Raw genomic sequence first — 18,863 nt, forward strand, 5'->3', positions numbered from 1 at the left:
TGCATCAAATGTATTTAATAGCAGCTGAACACAGAATTAGTGATCACACATTCAGTTGGCTGCAAAGGACCATCAAGCCCAAAACAGCTTTTAGTCTCTCTTTCTGATGTTAGTCTTCTAACAAGTGAAAATCACTAAGTTTTCCATGCAAAAAGCAGGATCTGTATAGAGACAAGATAGGACTTCTATGTTGGTACTGCAAAATTCTGATTTATGATCTGAGGTTCTCTGGTAGCTTAAGGGTTTATTATCCCATCTTTTGATTGCATTATTACTTAACTGGTAAGAATAAAACTCCTGTTACCTTCCTTCATTTAAGTTATTGCTCTGTGAAGATGAATTATGGGTCTGAAGTCAAAAAGACAGAGAAAGTGGGAATCATCACCTATGTCCAAGAGGGAACAATTTCTCCCTGAGGTTATTGAAGCTGCTGTTATAAAAATTGTGTTAATTCCTGACCTACAAGAGAAACTAATAACATAGAAAGAAGGTTATATGAATTTGCTTGCTCTTGAGTATGTTGTTTAGAACAACTGAATTTCTGCAGATCAGATAAAAACGCCAATTGGTGAAGTAAATTATTTAGAAATGAAACAAAGGCTTGCCTCTCTGGATCAGAAAGTAGAAGAGTTAAAAACTTTAGTTAAAATGCAGTATCATGACGGAAGCTAAACATCATGGGCTAGCCCAGTGTTTCTCAACCTTGGCCACTGGAAGATGTGGGGACTTCAACTCCCAGAATTCCCCACCCAGCATGGCTGGCTGGGGAATTCTGGGAGTTGAAGTCCCCACATCTTCCAGTGGCCAAGGTTGAGAAACACTGGGCTAGAGAGAGAGAAATAATTTGCAGAACAGTTCTGTGCACACCTCTTTAAAACAAACCCCAAGAAGTTCAGGGGAGTTACTCCCAGATAATTGAATATAGTGGGGACTGCCAATGTTTCAACCCTCCAAGCCACAGACTGCAAAACTCAAGGTGTACACAATCTTTAGGTACACATTAGAGATTAATGTAGCTGGTTCACTTTAATTCTGAGCCCGAAAAACATTCAGCTTTAAAAAATTTCTTATTTGTATCACAGTGGCATTTCAAGTTATTTGCACTGTTTGGAATGAACGATCCATTTCAGACATGGCACATAAGTTTGCTACTACAGTACCTTCAACAGCGAATGCAAACGCTTCTTCCTGTCCTGCCATAAACTTCAGTGCCCTTCTTCACATGTGAAGGATGATTTAAAACTTTTGCAGGATGACTTAGAACTTTCCCACGATGTGGCACTAAATGCCCCAGCTAACTCTAGCCATCTGATTGGAAAGGATACATTCCGGGGCAGTGAAATATCCAACTCAACTGTCACCAAAAGATTCCTACAAATTTTTTGCTGTTAGTTAATTTTCCTGCCAGTGCAATTTCAGTGCAGTTGAAAAGGAAAAGAACATTGCCAAACAATTTTTGATTTGGAGAAGGTAAATTTATTAATCCCACAACCCTGAACATCCTTCTTTAAAAAGGCCTTCAGAACATGGACAGAGAGGAAAGACTTAGAGGTTAATTGCCCGTTCCCAGTCCTGATATAATACCCTGCTAAAGGGCGTTCAATTGTGTGACCTCCTTTCTATTGGGAAGCCTATGCAACTTGGATAGAGAAGAAACAGGTGTGGATGACAGTTCCAGAGGTTGGACACAACTCCTAGAAAGTACCTAAAGTAAAGTTAAAGGTTTCCCTTGACATTAAGTCCAGTCGTGTCTGACTCTAGGGGGCGGTGCTCATCTCTGTTTCAAAGCCGAAGAGCCGGCGTTTGTCCGTAGACGCTTCCGTGGTCACGTGGCCGGCATGACTAAATGGAACACCGTTACCTGCCCGCCGAAGCAGTACCTATTAATCTACTCAAATTTGCATGTTTTCGAACTGCTAGGTTGGCAGGAGCTGGGACTAGCAACGGGAACTCACCCTGTCATGCGGATTCGAACCGCCGACCTTCCGATTGGCAAGCTCAGCAGCTCAGCAGTTTAACCCGCAGCGCCACTGCATCCCTTAGAAAGTACCTACAATTATTCAAAACAGGGCAAGATGGCCTGAGCCATCAACTTCTTGACATCTCTAGGACTGATAGTTTTTCTCTCTTTTTTATTTGCCCCACTTTTGCTTGTTCCTTTTTGACCAAGCCTGCTCTCTTCTCTCCAAGCAGTTTAAATGCTTCCTTCCATTCTTGCCAGCCAGCAGTTTTCTCTCTGTCTTCCCAAATTATCCATCCCTTTTAGGAAGCTCCTTTTATGTTTTTCTCCCTTCTAGGCTTACACAATAGGCTAAAATTCGCTGCAAGGTCAACTCATTTCAGTCTTCTCAGAACATGCTGGTGGAGGTGTAAATAAGTTGGTATGTGCTACCATCTCTGGTGGCAATGGCCAGTAAGCATTCTTAGTTAAGTGTTTTTGAAGAAATTGGGGGAAATGGCCAGTGATCTTTTACAGTGAATCCTATTGCCTGTTTACTGTCCATACTTCTTTGCTGCTAGCTACTGGGTTTGTTTTTGCAAAACACTGAGAAGACTAAAAATCTAAAGTATGTATTGGATTGGATTAGTGATATTCAGCAACTGTATTGAAATTGCATTGGCAGAAAAAATTAACATAACAGCAAAAAATTAAAGATAAATTTAGTCAAATCTGGTCAACATATATCAATGATATTTTTAATGTTAGACATAACAAGTTACCTTTGGCTCTTAAAATATGGTTTTGAATTGATATATTGAAGACTGATGGCTGTATTTCTCCTCATGATAATGTTTATGATTATCTTTATCTTTATATTACTTTATATTATCTCTTGTTTAAGTTTTAAAAATGAGTTTTGTACACATAAAAACTAAAAAAGTAGTTTAAAAAGAGCTTCATTTGAACTGCCAAAGGGTTATGTGTGGCTCCTGAAATCATCCTTAATTGGAAGAAGGAATTTTTCTATTATACAAGTTCTACAGGAATTCTAGGATGCACTAGTTATTTTGGGTTTTTGGTGGCACTGAATGGGACTACAGCAACAAAGTGGGTTGGGCCAGGACAAAAATACTTTTAAATCAAATAAAAGTAAAATTGACTTGCCCTCTATCTTTTTAGCACTTTTTCCATTTGGCCATATTAAAAATGACAATCTGGCCTTGGTGGGTCATAGCCAAGACTTTTGAGGGACGACTTGAGATGTTCTGAAAAACCTAAACAAGTTTGGAGGACATGGATGGAAAACCACTAAGAAATATCAGGAGCCTGGGTAACTGAGAGCCATCTCAGAGGATGGCAAGGCAGTCAAGAAAATTACATGGATGAGTTCATGGGATCACCAGGCATGGGGTTCAACTTTAGGGAGTCTTTACCTTTATATGCAGCCCAGAATCCTAAAATGTTACCATCTTGGTTGGTTGATTCATGGTCATATTCACTCCTACATCTTGGAAAATGTTCCCATGTACTAAGACAAATGAGACACTAATTCAATATATATATATATTTTAAATGTTCTCTTTTCAATTAAAACAGGCATTTATCTGTTACAGAAGACTAGAAAGCAGCTAAAGACACTAGCAAAAATAGTAAAGAGGTTTTACTTAAATATAGTGGCACAACAACTTTATTTTCTTTTTCTCTTATTTTTAGAGAGTATTAAAGGTTTTTAAGGTTCTGTCCTTCATTTCTAGACAACTAAATTTTTGTCTTCTCAGTTCAACACATTTATCTATGTGTAGCAGGTGGGCATGTTAGTGTATTTCAGTCCACCCACACGTGAAGCTTAGCAGAAATAGCATCAAAGTAAAAGAACATACAGTACTTATATTACCACTCACACTGTGAGCTAACTGCAGGCATAACAAAAAATGAAGGAGTTTAAAAAAAACACAGTACTGTATCATAATTTGGGGAACAATCCTTCATTGACAAAGAGACAGGATCACTTGTTTAATCCATTTGGTGCTAATACCCAAGAAATCATTATAAACTGTGCTTGCTGTTTTTGTAATATTATATAACAATTTTCTGATTAAACGAAGAGAAGAACGTTTTCTAAAAACCATACCCTATGAGTAGCACTACATTCCTAGGATTGTGAGCCAGTGCATCCAACTTCAATGCCAGCCAGTTCAGAAACAGTCTGCTTCCCAACCTGGGGAAATTTTGTCACATGGAAACACTTCCAACTACGTAACCTTCCTCAACCTGTCCTGAGACAGCACAGTTTGATGATGAATGTACCATGTTCTATCATCCCAGTAATGCTGGTATGGAAGAAACAGTAGGAGGAGGCTTTGGATCAGTCGCGGAAGATTGGGCAGATTTGGGACTAAGTCACTGGAACTTTGATAAAACATCTGCCATAGGGAAGCACTGCCTATTCACAAAACCACTGGCATGGAGGGTATGTCCGGTCAAAAGGAAAGAGAAGAGGAGGGCGGCTATCAGCAAGGTGGATGGACTCAGTTACAGTGGCTATGAGTGCACCATTGGAAGACCCAAAGGACCAGGTTGTGGACGGACTCAGAATGTTCCAGATGGAGCCCTTTTGTTTCAAGCTTAAAACAAAAGAAACATTTTACGTTTTATACACATCCCTAAGCAGAAAAAAATGCTCTCCACTTTTTCCACATCATACATAATTTTATATATCTCAATCAGGTTTCTTCCTTACGCGTCTTTTTTGTAAGCTAAAAAGGCCCAAATGGAGTTACTTCAGGTTTTTAAATATTTTGTTTCCCCTTATATTCACTTTTTCTAGAGTTACAACAGACTGTTTGAAGTACAGCAAACAGAATTATATTCCAAGTGTGATCAAACCATAAATGTATATAAAGGTATTTTAATATTGGTAGCTATTTTTATTTTTTTCCTAATAATGTACAGTGCATCACGGAATTTGCCTTTTCCATAGTAGCTGTTTTGATTGAGCTGTGCAGCGCGACCCCAACGTCATTTTACCACTGGCTCACAGTTACCATCTTACATGTGAAGCTTCCTCATGAGTCAGTCTAATTCAGAGACACTGGGCAAGAGAAGATAAGGGGAGAAATTCCAATCGATGACTAGAAAACATCTAACCCAGAGGTCTTCCAACCTGGAACGTTGTGAAATCTGTAAGGGGAAAAATGTTTGTGTGTTAACAGAAGAAGCCCCCCAAACCCAAAGGAGAGTCGACGTGGAGAGAAACAAACTCATTTTGTGGTGTCAATCTTTGGAACTCTTGCTTCTAGTTTCCTTGGTACATAAAAACTTGGACCATTTCTATGGCTTACATGCCTAATTTACGGTCTTGTTTTAGCTACTGTGAAGCAAGGTTAAGAGTTAAGCTGTAAACTGAAAGCAAAAATACAGGGTAGTCCACACATCCACGTCCACAAGAATATTCAGACTGAGTGTGGAAGCTGCCGTAGTATTCAAAAAATAGTTTAGGTGGCAATGACAAGACAAACATTAATCTTCCAAACTAAAACTTTTGTGCCAGTTACTACAGTGCATACTTACATATACCCAGAAATAACAATAAGAGAAAATAAATGTGGCACTTTTTCGTGCACTCTCAAAATGTGAAGGGGCATGTTTTGAATGTACTCTCAGTCTGAATATTTGGGGGGCCCACCCCTTGGTTTCACCTTTTATGTGGCCTCACCTTTTATGTGGTTTTCTAAGAACACAGTTCAGCTATAAACTGCCTTAGATGAAGCTCTTCCACAATCAGGACAGTGCTGGATCTTTCAGAACAGGCTTCATTATGATCTTTTTTATTCATTTCAGTTTAGGAGCAACATCCATTAAATGGCTAGTGAAGTCCAATAATTGTAGTTTCTTACATCCTCTTACACATTGTAATAGATATTCTGAAATCAAGTGAAATCAGCTGTATTTAGTTATCCTTTTTGCTGCCATTAACATACCCACAGTATTCATGATGCATATAAATCCATTAAGAGCTGTAGCAATTCTAACCATTTCATAATGAGACTTATTAGATAAAATATTAAGGAATAATTATAATTGCATAGAATATCTTTCAGTAACCAATAAAATTAATGGGGGTGGTTGCTGGTTTGAAGACGCGCTCTCCACCTTTTAGTTTTCCCCTTTACCTTCTTATATTTCTCGCATTTTTTGTATTTTTATCATGTTTTTTATGATTCTCTATTTGTTAGCCACCCAGAGTCGCTTTTATAGTGAGATGGGTGGTGTATAAATGTAATAAATAAATAAATACAAATATCAACAGTTAATTTATTTAGAGTAAACCATAACATTACAAAAACAGTGTTTCTTCAGAAGGTAAATCTCTTTAAGATTTAATAAATGATACATTTATATCCAGTATTGTTGAATTTTGAATGCCTTAGATTCAGATATCACTTCAGACATTTTATCCCTGGGTGGTCATGGGCAAACCAGATTTACAAGACTAAAAAAATAAACACATATAATTTGTACATATGTATATAGTCCATAGGGATGCGGTGGCGCTGCGGGTTAAACCGCTGAGCTGCTGAGCTTGCTGATCGGAAGGTCGGCGGTTCGAATCCGCGTGACGGGGTGAGCTCCCGTTGCTAGTCCCAGCTCCTGCCAACCTAGCAGTTCGAAAACATGCCAATGTGAGTAGATTAATAGGTACCGCTTCGGCAGGCAGGTAACTGCGTTCCATGTAGTCCTGTCGGCCACATGACCATGGAAGCGTCTACGGACAAACGCCGGCTCTTCAGCTTTGAAACGGAGAGGAGCACCGCCCCCTAGACTGGACACGACTGGACTTCATGTCAAGGGAAACCTTTACCCTTTGCCCTATATAGCCCATAACTCAATTTCCCAAGTATCCTGGGCAAAAATTACAAAAAGAAAAAAGTTGATCAGATTTTACTTTTTCATTAGTGCATCATACTTCACAAAAAGGTTGAGAATCACTGTTCCAGATTATTCCCCTGACAAGTGCTTTTGAGAATGAATGTTTTGAGGAATAGTTCTGCTTTTTAAAAGTATACTGTCAGATTCAGCAGTTTATTGTCAAGATAAGCCATGATTTTAGAGCTGTCAATTCCATATCATTTCTCTCATGTCTCCCATATTATTGTGGAAGAAAAAATCTACAGATTTATTCATGCCATACATGCACATAGCAAATTGTATTAGGAAGACCAGTTTTTTAAAATAAATAAATAATGTCCATATTTCCCAAATAGCTGAAGGTTCCTTTTCACTGCTCATCCAATTTTCCCTTGTCCCACTGTACTATTTCTTTATATGTGTCAGTTCATCATATAAGTGTTTCATGGATTTTTCAATTCTGCAGTTGCAAACTGTGGAGTGTCCTCTGACTCTTCCAAGCTGGGATCTTCTCTTTCTGGGTCCCTGAGAATATATGCAGTTCACTAAAACATGACCCCCATTCCTCTAGGTAAGCATTAGAACTGGCATAGAAAGAGTGAGAATATTTCTGGAGTTAAGATGGTTGTGGGGCTCCTTGCTCAGTAAGAAGAATGCTAACCTGCAGGTCCATGAAACACACAATTCTCCTTTCAGTTGGTTTTTCTTTCGAATCCATCAGTTTGTGACCACATCTATCACATTCGTGTGTTGTTCTTCTGTAGCTTTTAATAGTTCATTAAATGGAAAAAAGTAATTGTGCGGAAATCCAGCCCAGATTTCATCACATCATTGAAGAACACAGAAATTGCTGTTGAGACCCCTTATAGGGAGATCAAGTAAGATTTAAGAGCTGGAAAAAGCTTCAGCACCTTGTTCATTGCAGGGTTCCAAGAAAGCTAACAAGCTTTGTTTGTCTTGAGAAGCTGCTGATACTCTGAATCAACAACAACATAAACCTTTCAACATGTGATCCTGACTTTATAAATATCAAAGTACTTGAAAACCGTGATAGCAAAGGGCTCAGTGTGAAGGGGTGGCCTGTCAGTAGTAGCATGCATTGCATTGCGGACAATGCAGGTTACATCACCCATTCCAATCCAAGGGATTACTTCTTTTAATTAGCAGAAAATACTGTCTTTTCCGGCTCTTTGTTGACTACTGAAGTTTCAAGTTTGTGCTGACAGTACAAATATTACCACTTTTTCTTGTAAATTATATTTGTCAAGGGCCTTGAGTATTTCTCCACATGTTGTGGTAAACTTCAAAATGTTTACCTTCACTCCTTTGAGATGCTTGAAGTACCAGATTATTATTGGTATCAACTTAATATATTTTCCCTTGGAAGTATCAATTGACACAGATTTTCAGATATTCATGGCAAAAATTGCAAATAGGTTAGTAACTAGAGCTTTGGGTCTTAATAGAACTTCTGACTATACAGTTTTCTAATTAAAGCAGACACCCATTGACTGTGCACCATGGCATGGCAAACAAATGCCTCTTTCATAATTCACCTTGAGGAGTCTCCTTCACAGGCGTATTTGTTAACTGCTGCTAACACAATTAGAAGTTTTGGAATTGGTCACTATAGCCTAACTTGCCACCATCAGCAAGTTGATTCTTGGAGCATTTGGGGAGGGGGGGGTCTGCCTCTATCTTACTCAAAAGGGGGGAGGTTTTCTACAGTTTTCCACTGAATTAACATTTGCATTTAGGAGGTTTCTCTTTTTTTCTTAACAAGTGACTTTGATGAAGGGCATTGCAAAGATTTCTGGTCACCCAGTACAAATAAACCATCTTCAAACAAAACAAAACTGTGTATAACCCAAGTTTGGGGTATTTTTGACCCGAGGATTTAAATTTTACGACCATTTCTGCCCAGATAGGCATTAAAAAAGCTGAATTGCTTGATGCCATTGCTGTCGTATCAAGCATTTGCATTGTAAACAGTGAATACACAAGTTTTCCAGCTTGAGACTTGTGCAGGCTTGCTACTTGCCTTGCAGCTTGGGCCTTCTGATGCTTGTGCAAAAAGGCAAGCCTTCTGCTTACACTGTTGCTGCCAGCCAGTTGGGATGGGCTCCTTGAAACCCTAATACAGCTTTTTCTGGTTTGGAAGGTCATCCCTGGTTTGCATCATCCTCTTATAGGCATCACCCTATTATTGGCAGACTGTTTCAGTCTCCCATCTGTCACACAAAATCAAAACAGCTCAGTTCTCTTGTATAAAATTCTTGGGCAAATACCACACATCAAGTACTTGAGCACTTGGAAAATATGATATACTATTATAAACATTGTGTAAATTTCATTCTCTCCCCTCTTCATCTGAAATATATAGCTGTCACCAGTTTTCTCTGTTCCTGGTGGATTGCTTTAGGTCAGTGTTTTAACCATTCGGGACTACTGTCTATTACGAGAATCATGTTATCTAAAGATATTTATGGCTTTGAGTCTGGACATTCAGGGTCCAAGAGGGGAGAATCTTCTCTCTGGGCATTCCTATATCAAAGTATTAGCTTTCAAAAAGAGGATGTGATTCTGTTGCACAGGTTCTGTTCCATGAGTGTCTAGCAGCAGAAAACAATGTGCCCAATCTCACCCCTCTGTGGTTGACTTGATTCTGTTTATCTTCTTCAGAGAGAGCCTCTTAACAGCAGAAGGACAGGAGAAGGAGCAGACATCTTTCACCTATGATTTAAAAAGCACCATTCTGCTAACTCCATTATTTATTTATTTATTTTATTTTATAAATTTATTCACCGCCCATTTCTCCCCTACGGGGGGACTCTGTTACAAGACCCTATTCATTTTTTTTTTAACTAGATATGGATTTTCACATAAACCAAGAGGTTGGCATTGTGGAGGATGGGAAAGATGAAAATCAGCTGTCCACCAAGCAGTGCAGTGACCTGGGGACATTGTTGTCCTTCTTGCCAGCTGCTTGATATATTGTGATGGCAGGCTGCCATTGCTGTTGGATTGTTTCTATTTTGGGATGAGTATACAGCAAGAGGGAAGGAACAGCAATTAAGATAGTAGCTCTGTTACATAAGTTCAGGGACCATGTGATTAGTGTTCCAGATACCTTCAACCATGAAAATCTATGCTCATACAGGTATGTTCATCCTGATACTTCCAGCTACAATGCCATTGTTCTCAGTGACCAAGTGATCGGCTTGGTGGGGTCCATTCCATTGGTCTTAAACATCTAAACAACTAAACCTCATCGGCTGTCTGATTGCAGATATAAATAAATTGAGAGCTGGTTTGGTCTAGCAGTTCAGGTGTTGGACTCAGAGCAAAGAAACTCGGGTCTGAGTCTGTCCTCAGTCACAGTCTGAGTCACAGTCACAGAAGCTCACTAGGTGACTTGGGGCCAGTTGTTCACTCCCAGCCCAGCCCATCTGAGAAAAAATGGGAGTAGGGAACACTGCGTACATCTTCTGAAGCTCCTGAATGATGGGAGGATATAAATCAAAGGAATAATTTCCCATATATCTTTTAATAATAAACTTCAGCAACATAATACTTCCATGCATAGCAAGAGCTGTAAAACCAGTTGCAAAATATTTGTATCCACGTATATCCTGGGGATAGGGGCCAATTTTAATCTGTTTGGCCTTTCCTGTGCAGGCCCTTTTCCCACCCCAAATATGCTCCAGATGGTTGGGGCAGGTCTTTTGGAATATATGAGGATTCAAGATTAACTGGAGTGTGTCTTTACCCCTTATAGCAGGAGAAAGAGAAGGACTTGATGAACGTTACCTCTTCTCTTATGCCACACCCTGTGATATGAATGAATGAAAAACTCTTCCTCCAAAGGACAGATTCGGGATCCAAGCACTTGTATTGTATTTAGGGGCTTCCTAATTCTCTGTGAGAAGTGCTTGACCTAAATGGTATTACGTGTTCATGAAATGATAGGGTTTTTTTAAAAAATCTGCCACCTACAACTTTTTTGTTTTTCAAATTCAAGATGAAAACTTGAAGCAAAAACTAAGCAGGCTGGGGGAGACAGGGAGGTTTAACCAGCCTCTCATTGCAAAGGGCGTCCTTGCCAATGAAATTACACTAGCTGGATCATTAAATTCAGGCATGCAGTTGCTGCAAAATCTGTCCTAACATTTCACTATAAGAGGTGGAATACAGTAATGGAAGGTTAGTGGAAGAAATTGTATTAAGCTGCAAGAAGATTAGAACAAGGGGCATAGGGAAGCATTCTGTTTTGATGCATTGTTTCTTGCCTAGAAATCTCAGGTGAATAATCTGAGATGAGTTTAAAAGAGTGTAAAGTTATTGCTGGCCCTTGAAAGAAAAAGGCCTCTGGAAATAATAGTGCCCTATTTATAGCTGAGTGGATTTTCCTTTTAAGCATCTGACAAAGGTCCTGAGCTGCCAGCATGGTGCACCCACAGTCACTCCTAAAATATATTCTCTTCTGGGGAAAAGCTGTTTGTGATTAAATGAGGTCATTTCTGTCTGGATGCAGTAGATAGACAGGTTTATATCAGGTCACCCCTTCAGAAAACAAGACTGTGTTCTAAAAAGAAAGCAAAATATTTATTTCCACAATGGTTACCTCTGTATATTGCTTGCCCTCTGACTTATTTTCCATGCCTATATTTGAGAAAGACTAATCATGCTTTATTTATTAAAGATGCTTTTAGGATTTGCCCTGATAGTTATTATTACACTTTTTGACACTGATCCACTCTCTTCTGTATTAGGAATGCTTGAGTCCATTTTTAAGTATGCAAGGAAGACCTATAGGCTGCTTCTAAGTTTGGCGTTTCCAGTTGTACTCCCAGTACTAAATGCATAAGAAATAGTTATGTGGTTAGGCTGTTGACACGGGGGGTTTCACTTCACCACGTGCTATTTTTCTGGCCATGGGCACCATCAAGAAGAACCAGGACATGCTCAAAGGATATCCTGTTCTCCATTCATCATGGTTTGGTGTCATTTCAAAGAAAGAGCTCTCAGTGCCTTCCAAAGTATTGATCTGCTGGAAAAACAGCCATTAGTTTTCACTCTTCAGAAGGTGATTTTGTTTACCTAAATAGATGTAGAGAATTATTCCTTGTCAGAAGGAATGAAGCTAGAAGCAACTTAAAGAAGGACATGCAAGCTGCTTTCTTCGAAGTCATGACCACAACTCCAGGAGATTTTTTTGCTGGGAATTCAAAATTATATTAACTAACGTTCTCTTTTCCCCTTTCCTTCCATTTTTCAAAGGAAGTGCTGTATCTGAATCTGGGTACTTCAAATGAAATAATTTGTTTTGTTCATTTGCTTGCTGCAGCTGTCTACCCAGGGAGAAGCTAGCCAGGTGATTGGCCCATTAACTGAAGGGCAGAGAAGAAATGTGGCTGTAGTGAATTCACTCTATAAACTGCACCAGTCAGTTCTAAAAGTAAGTGCCAAGGATATTTATGAAGTTAAAGGTTTAATAGCCGGAGCACTCCAAACACCTGAACTGAATTGACCACTTCTCAAATAATTTCTGTGATCATTAGAATGGAGCTCAGTCTTTGTATTTCACCGGTACTTGTTAGAATTAGATATTCCTGCTTGGCATCCTGGGGGAGTCAGATGTAGAAGGGGACCAAACATATTTTTATTGTAGGCCCAGCTGGTAGGTCAGCTGGCCCTCCGTAGCTAATCAGTAAAATGAAGATTGGCTATACTCAGACCTCACTGCACAATTTAACATTGCTCCATGTATTTTTCTTAGGTTATCTCCAGCCAAAGTGTGTTTCCAACAGCTTCGGAAGAAATTGTTAGTGCAGCTTTGAAGGTAGGTGTGTGTTATAAAGTCACTGAGACAGATTTAAATCTTGCTGCGCACCACAGGCTTCTTCCCTGTCAGCTCAACCTCCCTCACAGGGTCATTGCTGTGGAGAAAAACAGGAGGAGGGAGTACTTTGCATGCCATCTTGAGCTTCTGAATAAAAGGTGGGATGCTAATCAGATAAATAAATAAATTTTGCCTGTGGGATCCTTAGATCCAACAGTTTTCAACTGGCAAAGAGGTCCATGCCATTGTATAGGAGCCCCCAAATACTTTTGTCATCTTAAAAATTACTATCAAAGGGGAAATGATTTCAGTATTTCGCAGGGGAGCATAATTTTAACTGTAATTAATTGTAATGAAATGTAAACATACAGAATTAAATTTAATTGTGATTCCAATAAAAGGGAATTTAAGTAGCTCAGGGTTGAACGGTTGGGTTCTTGGTGCTCTCTGGTCTTGGTTGCAAATGTTTCACTGCCCAACTAGGTAGTGTTGGGAAGGTAGGGTTGGCTGGTTGTTTATATATAGTGGCTTGCCCTGCCAGTCTTGGTGGGGGTGTGGCTTCTTCCTTGATGGTTGCTTGATTAGGGCTTTATTTCTTCCCTGATTGTTTTTCTGGTTCCTGCTTATCTGGGTGTTGGCTGCTGGAGGGGATATGTTCTGGGCTCTTGATTTCCTTCCTTGACTTTTGGTTGCATCTTTTAAAGAAGAAATCACACCCCAACCAAGACTGGCAGGGCAAGCCACTATATATAAATAACCAGCCAACTCCACTCTCTCATGCCCTGATGATGTTACCTAGCCTGGTAATGAAACATCTGCAGGAAAACAACCAAAGAGAACACCCAGAGAACGCCCAGAACACCAAAATTTAATTGTGTTCTCTTCCTCTTCCCCAACCTCCACTGTTGGGGGAACACGTACATTGCTCAGAGGACAAGGGCAACCTTCAATGATGGATACTATACACGGCCTCCATATAAAGTCTTGGCACATGCCATGCCTGATCTAGGCAAAGTTAACCACCTGGCATCCACTTGGTTTCAGTGCAAGGCAGTTCAGGTACTCAGCTGATCTTAACTGATACTCGTTGATGCTATGAATTTTTTATTATTATTATTATTATGTGCTGTGTTACCAAGTTGAATGAATCGTTTTTGTTGATAAAATAGGATTAAATTTATAGACCAATGCAAATACATACCAAGAGGGGTGGGAGATGCTTTATCTATTTAAAAAACAATGTCATACACTTTCAATTATCCATTTAGAAAATACCAGTGCCACCTTTCAGTTAAATATATTCTTTAAGATCAAACATTAAAAGGTAGCCATGCAGATAGAGGCTGCCCCCAGAGTGAGTCACTTCCGTTTGTAGAAATTTCTAAAAATGTCTATCCCATAATTTTCTACGTTTCTGGAAAATGCCTTCCGCTATCAAGGAATCTTGCTTTTGCTGGCCTTTGTTCAACCCCTTCCTCCGAAATAGGAAATTTCCTCCTAGGAACCCCAGTACATTTTATACCTGACCCCATGCACTCATACACCCACACTCACATATAAATACGCACGCCACTGTTCAGAATCGGAGAATCCTTCTATAGTGTAATCATACCTTGAAACTCGTGAAGTATAGTCCTTATTACTTCACATGGTTACTTTCTGAGCTGTATTTTATTCTTGGTTCTACCTTCTAGACAATCCATGATTTAATGGGCAATGCTGTGCAACCTTTGCTGGACTCGGTTGGCGATTCGATAGAAGCTATTATCATGACTATGCATCAGGAAGACTTTTCTGGGTAACAGAGCAACTGCTCCTGTATCGTCTTTAACAGGCCTAGGAGAGGCACACCGTGTGAATAACTGAGACTCCCTTGCCTTCGTGACCCTGCAACAGAAACACTAATCTAGCTGTGCTCCAATCTATTATGGAAGACAATAGATGTGATTCTGCTGCTGAGATGCCTGCTATGCTAATTACTTGTCTCTTTGGAAACTAAAACTGGGTGACCTGGGGGGCAGGGGCTATGAAACCCAGGAAGGACATTTTTAAAAGCAGGATTCTTTCTGATTATTTAATTTGTAATATTTTTCCATAGAAATCTTGGAGAAAAGGCTATTGTAGTATAATTAGCTTAACTTCGCAACAGTATGAAAACAAACAGGACAGATTTTTTTTAATGAGTTTTTTGCATTTACATTCACCAGGGTAATGAGTTTCAATTAGTTTTGGTAAGTCTCTGAAAATGGGAGAACATAGCCTTCATCAGGCCTTTCAGTCCCAGAAATTTCTCTTTTGTCTACTAAATTGAGCAAGAATGTCAGGTCTGAGCTGGACAAAGGAGAAAGGATTTTAAGAGTGATCAGAAATGCCAGGTCCATGTTTCTCTGAAGAGGAGCGGAAGGATGATTTTGCACATGTGCTACTTTTGGGCTTCTACGGACATCCAGTAACCACTGTAGGGCCCAACTAGGGGATAACCCTAGATGACCTTTTCTGTTCTCTAAAAATATGCATGGTTGGACCTGATTAGCATTTGGATGTACGACCATTAGGAAATCCTAAAACTTTAGGCTAAACTAAGAACTTAAAAAAATATCCCAAAAGAAAGCACTTTTGATTTGTTGCCGAGCAAAGGATGCTCCTCGTGTCTATGAAGTCCTGGGAGTTGAACTCACCATGAAGAGTTCCTTATTTGCCATTGAAGAAGATGAAGACTGGACTTTAAGCTAAGACTTTAATCTGGTTCAGCAGGACTCTGGTTATATTTCCATGCCAATGTTGCATCATGCATATGGAAATGTTGAGGATACTTGGACCTGTCGTAGGATGCAGAAATGGCCTTGCTGAGGTTTATAATAGATTTGACGATGAGAACTCCCCACTGTGCTCTAAACTCCTATGTTAAATGGGTGAGGCAGCTATACAAGGAAGTCAAACGGTGCAAACCTTGGTTCACCTTTGTTCATGTGGGGTTTCTCCACATGATTCTGAGAAACTTTGCTAGATACTTGCTCTCAGTCTCGCCTAATGAGGGTTTTAAAAGATTCGACAGTGTAATAAATCATTCTAATGCAGCTTGAAGAATACTGTAATTTCCCCCCCCAACCTTACCTCATTCTGTTTCAGCTCTGGTTATCCTTCACTGTCAGAAAAACTATCCAAAGATGAAGATTTCAAACAATAGTTTTAGCGGTTTTAAAAATGGTTGAAATAAATATAGAACCTCAATTCTTTCTAAAATGGTGACACTTCAAAAGATCTTACTGAGAGGTGTTGCTAAGTGGCCTCTGTGAGATGTGGATGGTGTTTATTTGCTTTGAAATGTGACTGCATCCCTTAGAGAGGTCCTGCTCTGCTGAAGAGGCCATGTATAATCCATGCTACAGAATTAGAATAACTGTAGTTATTTGGAGCCAGGCTAAACTGTAACTCCATGATGGGAACTGATATTGAAGAATTATACTGACAGCTGGGCCCTTTAAATTAGGGGGTGGATTTAGAGCTTAAGGCTTCTGGCTGATGAAAATGCTCTAGACTTTTGAGGGGGAGTGGTAGTTTGGGAAAGGGAGGGGGATAATGGGCTAATGGAAGAATAAGTTTTTGTCATGCCATAGTTCCAGAAACCAAAATTACATGCTTCAGACACAGCTTTCATAAAAAGCTCCTTATATGTCACAATTATGTACCTCATCTTACCATTGCATTCATGTTTTGCAGGGTGAGAGTAAAACCACATAGTAACAAACCTCCTTCAAGGGAAATGAGCGGAAAATTAATATTTTTCCCCCTTTTTGTTTGTCTGGCAGGTCACTGCCTACTTCAGGAAAGCCGGATGTCCCTTGCTCTCTGTACATGAAAGAGCTGCAGGGGTTTATCGCAAGGGTCATGAATGACTACTTCAGGCACTTTGAGTGCTATGACTTTGTCTACAAGAGCACCGAGGCCATTGCTCAGAGGGCCATCGAGATTTTCATTCGCAACGCCAGCCTGCTCAGGCCCCTGGGGGAAGGAGGGAAGATGCGGCTCGCGGCTGACTTTGCTCAGGTGAAGGAGGGATGATCAGTCTTAATTCTACTTGGTCTCCTTAGGTGCTCTGGATTGAAAACACTGTTCATCAGTCCATGCAGTGTTGCTGCTTCATGTCCTTCACCCAAACATAATTCTATTCTGCATCTGTTAAAGAAAAAAGAACTAGATCCTGATTTTATTGGTGTCGTAGATTACAACTGCTAACATCTGATTGACGTACTTGAAGAGCAGACACTTAAAGCTTTTGGCAATTACCTTGAAAGATACCCAGGGGCACTCTGCAGGGAGATCAAAAGTCAGGATGGCGTCTGTGACGGCACATTCAAAGCCCTGCCCTTTTTTACATGCCTTGAATGTATAATGCACTTATACAAAGGGGGAGGACTTTGGTCATGCCGTCAAGGACACCATCTTGACATTTTAGATGCACACATGCATACAGGGATGCTCCAGAGGGTACCACTTCTTGCCTTTTTGTTATGCATGTAAGCTTTGGAGGACCGCTGGTGAAGATGACTGAGCTTCAGATGTAAAGGAACATGCTGGATGTTCTTTCCATAGAGAGCTTTAGACTGGCCACCATGGGACCATTTCAAGCCAGCAACCATGATACAGACACATCCTGTGCTGTGACAAGCCTTTGTCAGCTGTTTTAGATAGGTTTCATATGTTACAAAGAGAGTCTATGTGTTGTTGTGATGACAAACTCTTTTTTGTGCCTTCGAGTCAGTGTTGACTCCTGGCAACTGCCTGGACTAGTCCCTGCAGTTTTCTTGGCAAGGCTTTTCAGAAGTATTTTGCCCTTGCCTCCTTCCTGGGGCTGAGAGAGAGTGACTGGCCCAAGGTCATCCAGCTGGCTTCGTGCCTAAGCCAGGACTAGAATTCACAGTATCCTGGTTTCTAGACTGATGCCTTAACCACTACACCAAACTGGCTCTCTTTTATTATCCTTCCAAATTTATTACTTTTCCCTATCTATCTACCTACCTACCTACCTACCTACCTACCTATCTAGCATTTTTCCCACAAGTGCAGGGTCTGCTTTGTTTGGATCAGCTGAATGTTGATCCGTTGGTTGCGACAGGAATTAACTGACCAGCTTGGCAATTACGATTTATTTACTATTCCAAGTTTATTAGTACTTCTTTTGTTGCCCTTCCAAAATACTATTATTCTTCAAAAGTGCAGTGACACCATATCATTTGTTCATAAAAGGGCTACTAACTCCCCCTGTGTTTGTTACTATTTACTAGAATAAGGTTTCCATAAATCTCTTGTAACTTGGAAAAAATGTTTTAGATAACTTAAAAAAAAAGTGAATGGTTAGTTTTGAATCCTACCACTATTCAGTTTTTCTTCTACAGATTGTTGGTGTTGCTTTGTTGTATTTTTTTATTTCTTATATTTCTCACTGGTTCTTTTCTACAGCAAAGGAATTACCAAACATCTCTTCATTCAAGGAGGAGGTACTTATTTCAGTAGTGAAACCACCCACAAAAAACCTCCAACAACACTCCTTTTGGATTGGCTGAACACCTTCAGGTTGCTCAGGTTAATACTGGTGTTCCACAGTACCAGTACTTAATCTAATTATAGACTAAGAAACTGTAATTTACTTGTTCCATTTACAGATGTTGATAGCAGAGTATACTTTAAAAAAAAAAGTAATAAGGGCAAAGTATTTGGTTATCTTCAGAAAGAACCACAATAATGCACTGTGCCTGCATTTTGACTCCTCCATTCTGGGTGTCTCTCCTCTCAGTGAGCTAAAATTTGGAACATGTTTCATGAGCAGATGTTTTTACACTTTACTGAGGGCACAAAATACTATATGCACCCAAATGTAAAACCTGCTTTGCCTAGAGAAGGTCAAAGGTTAAGTCCCTGGATCTGTACCTAGGCCAAAGCCCTAAAGAGGTGTTGGCAGTTAGTAATACCAGGTTAGATGGACTGGAGGCCTTACTCAGAAAGAAGCAACTTCTTATGCTCCTGCTGACTCTTCTGATGAGTTGAGGGATAGATGACACAGGAACTTCCTGTATGGATTCCAAAAGGACATTAGTTCCAAAATTCCAATCAAAGAAAAAAAAACAAAAAAGTTAGTGAGATGCTCATCTGCATTATCTGATTAAACTAATC

At 39.8% G+C, this 18,863-nt stretch overlaps 1 protein-coding gene across 2 annotated transcripts in view; it reads left to right on the forward strand.

The window, feature by feature from the left end:
• The window catches only part of COG5 (component of oligomeric golgi complex 5), a 139,224-nt gene that overhangs the window by 108,522 nt on the left and 11,839 nt on the right, over positions 1 to 18,863 (forward strand). For both annotated transcript variants that reach the window (XM_063308002.1, XM_063308003.1), the window contains 4 exons: positions 12,198 to 12,308; positions 12,630 to 12,692; positions 14,387 to 14,490; positions 16,502 to 16,739. In XM_063308002.1, the coding sequence (XP_063164072.1) occupies positions 12,198 to 12,308; positions 12,630 to 12,692; positions 14,387 to 14,490; positions 16,502 to 16,739 (516 nt within the window). The remainder of the gene's footprint in view (positions 1 to 12,197; positions 12,309 to 12,629; positions 12,693 to 14,386; positions 14,491 to 16,501; positions 16,740 to 18,863) is intronic.

The sequence above is a fragment of the Candoia aspera genome, chromosome 7 (genome assembly GCF_035149785.1).
Source record: "Candoia aspera isolate rCanAsp1 chromosome 7, rCanAsp1.hap2, whole genome shotgun sequence".
NCBI classification, from domain to species: Eukaryota; Metazoa; Chordata; class Lepidosauria; order Squamata; family Boidae; genus Candoia; species Candoia aspera.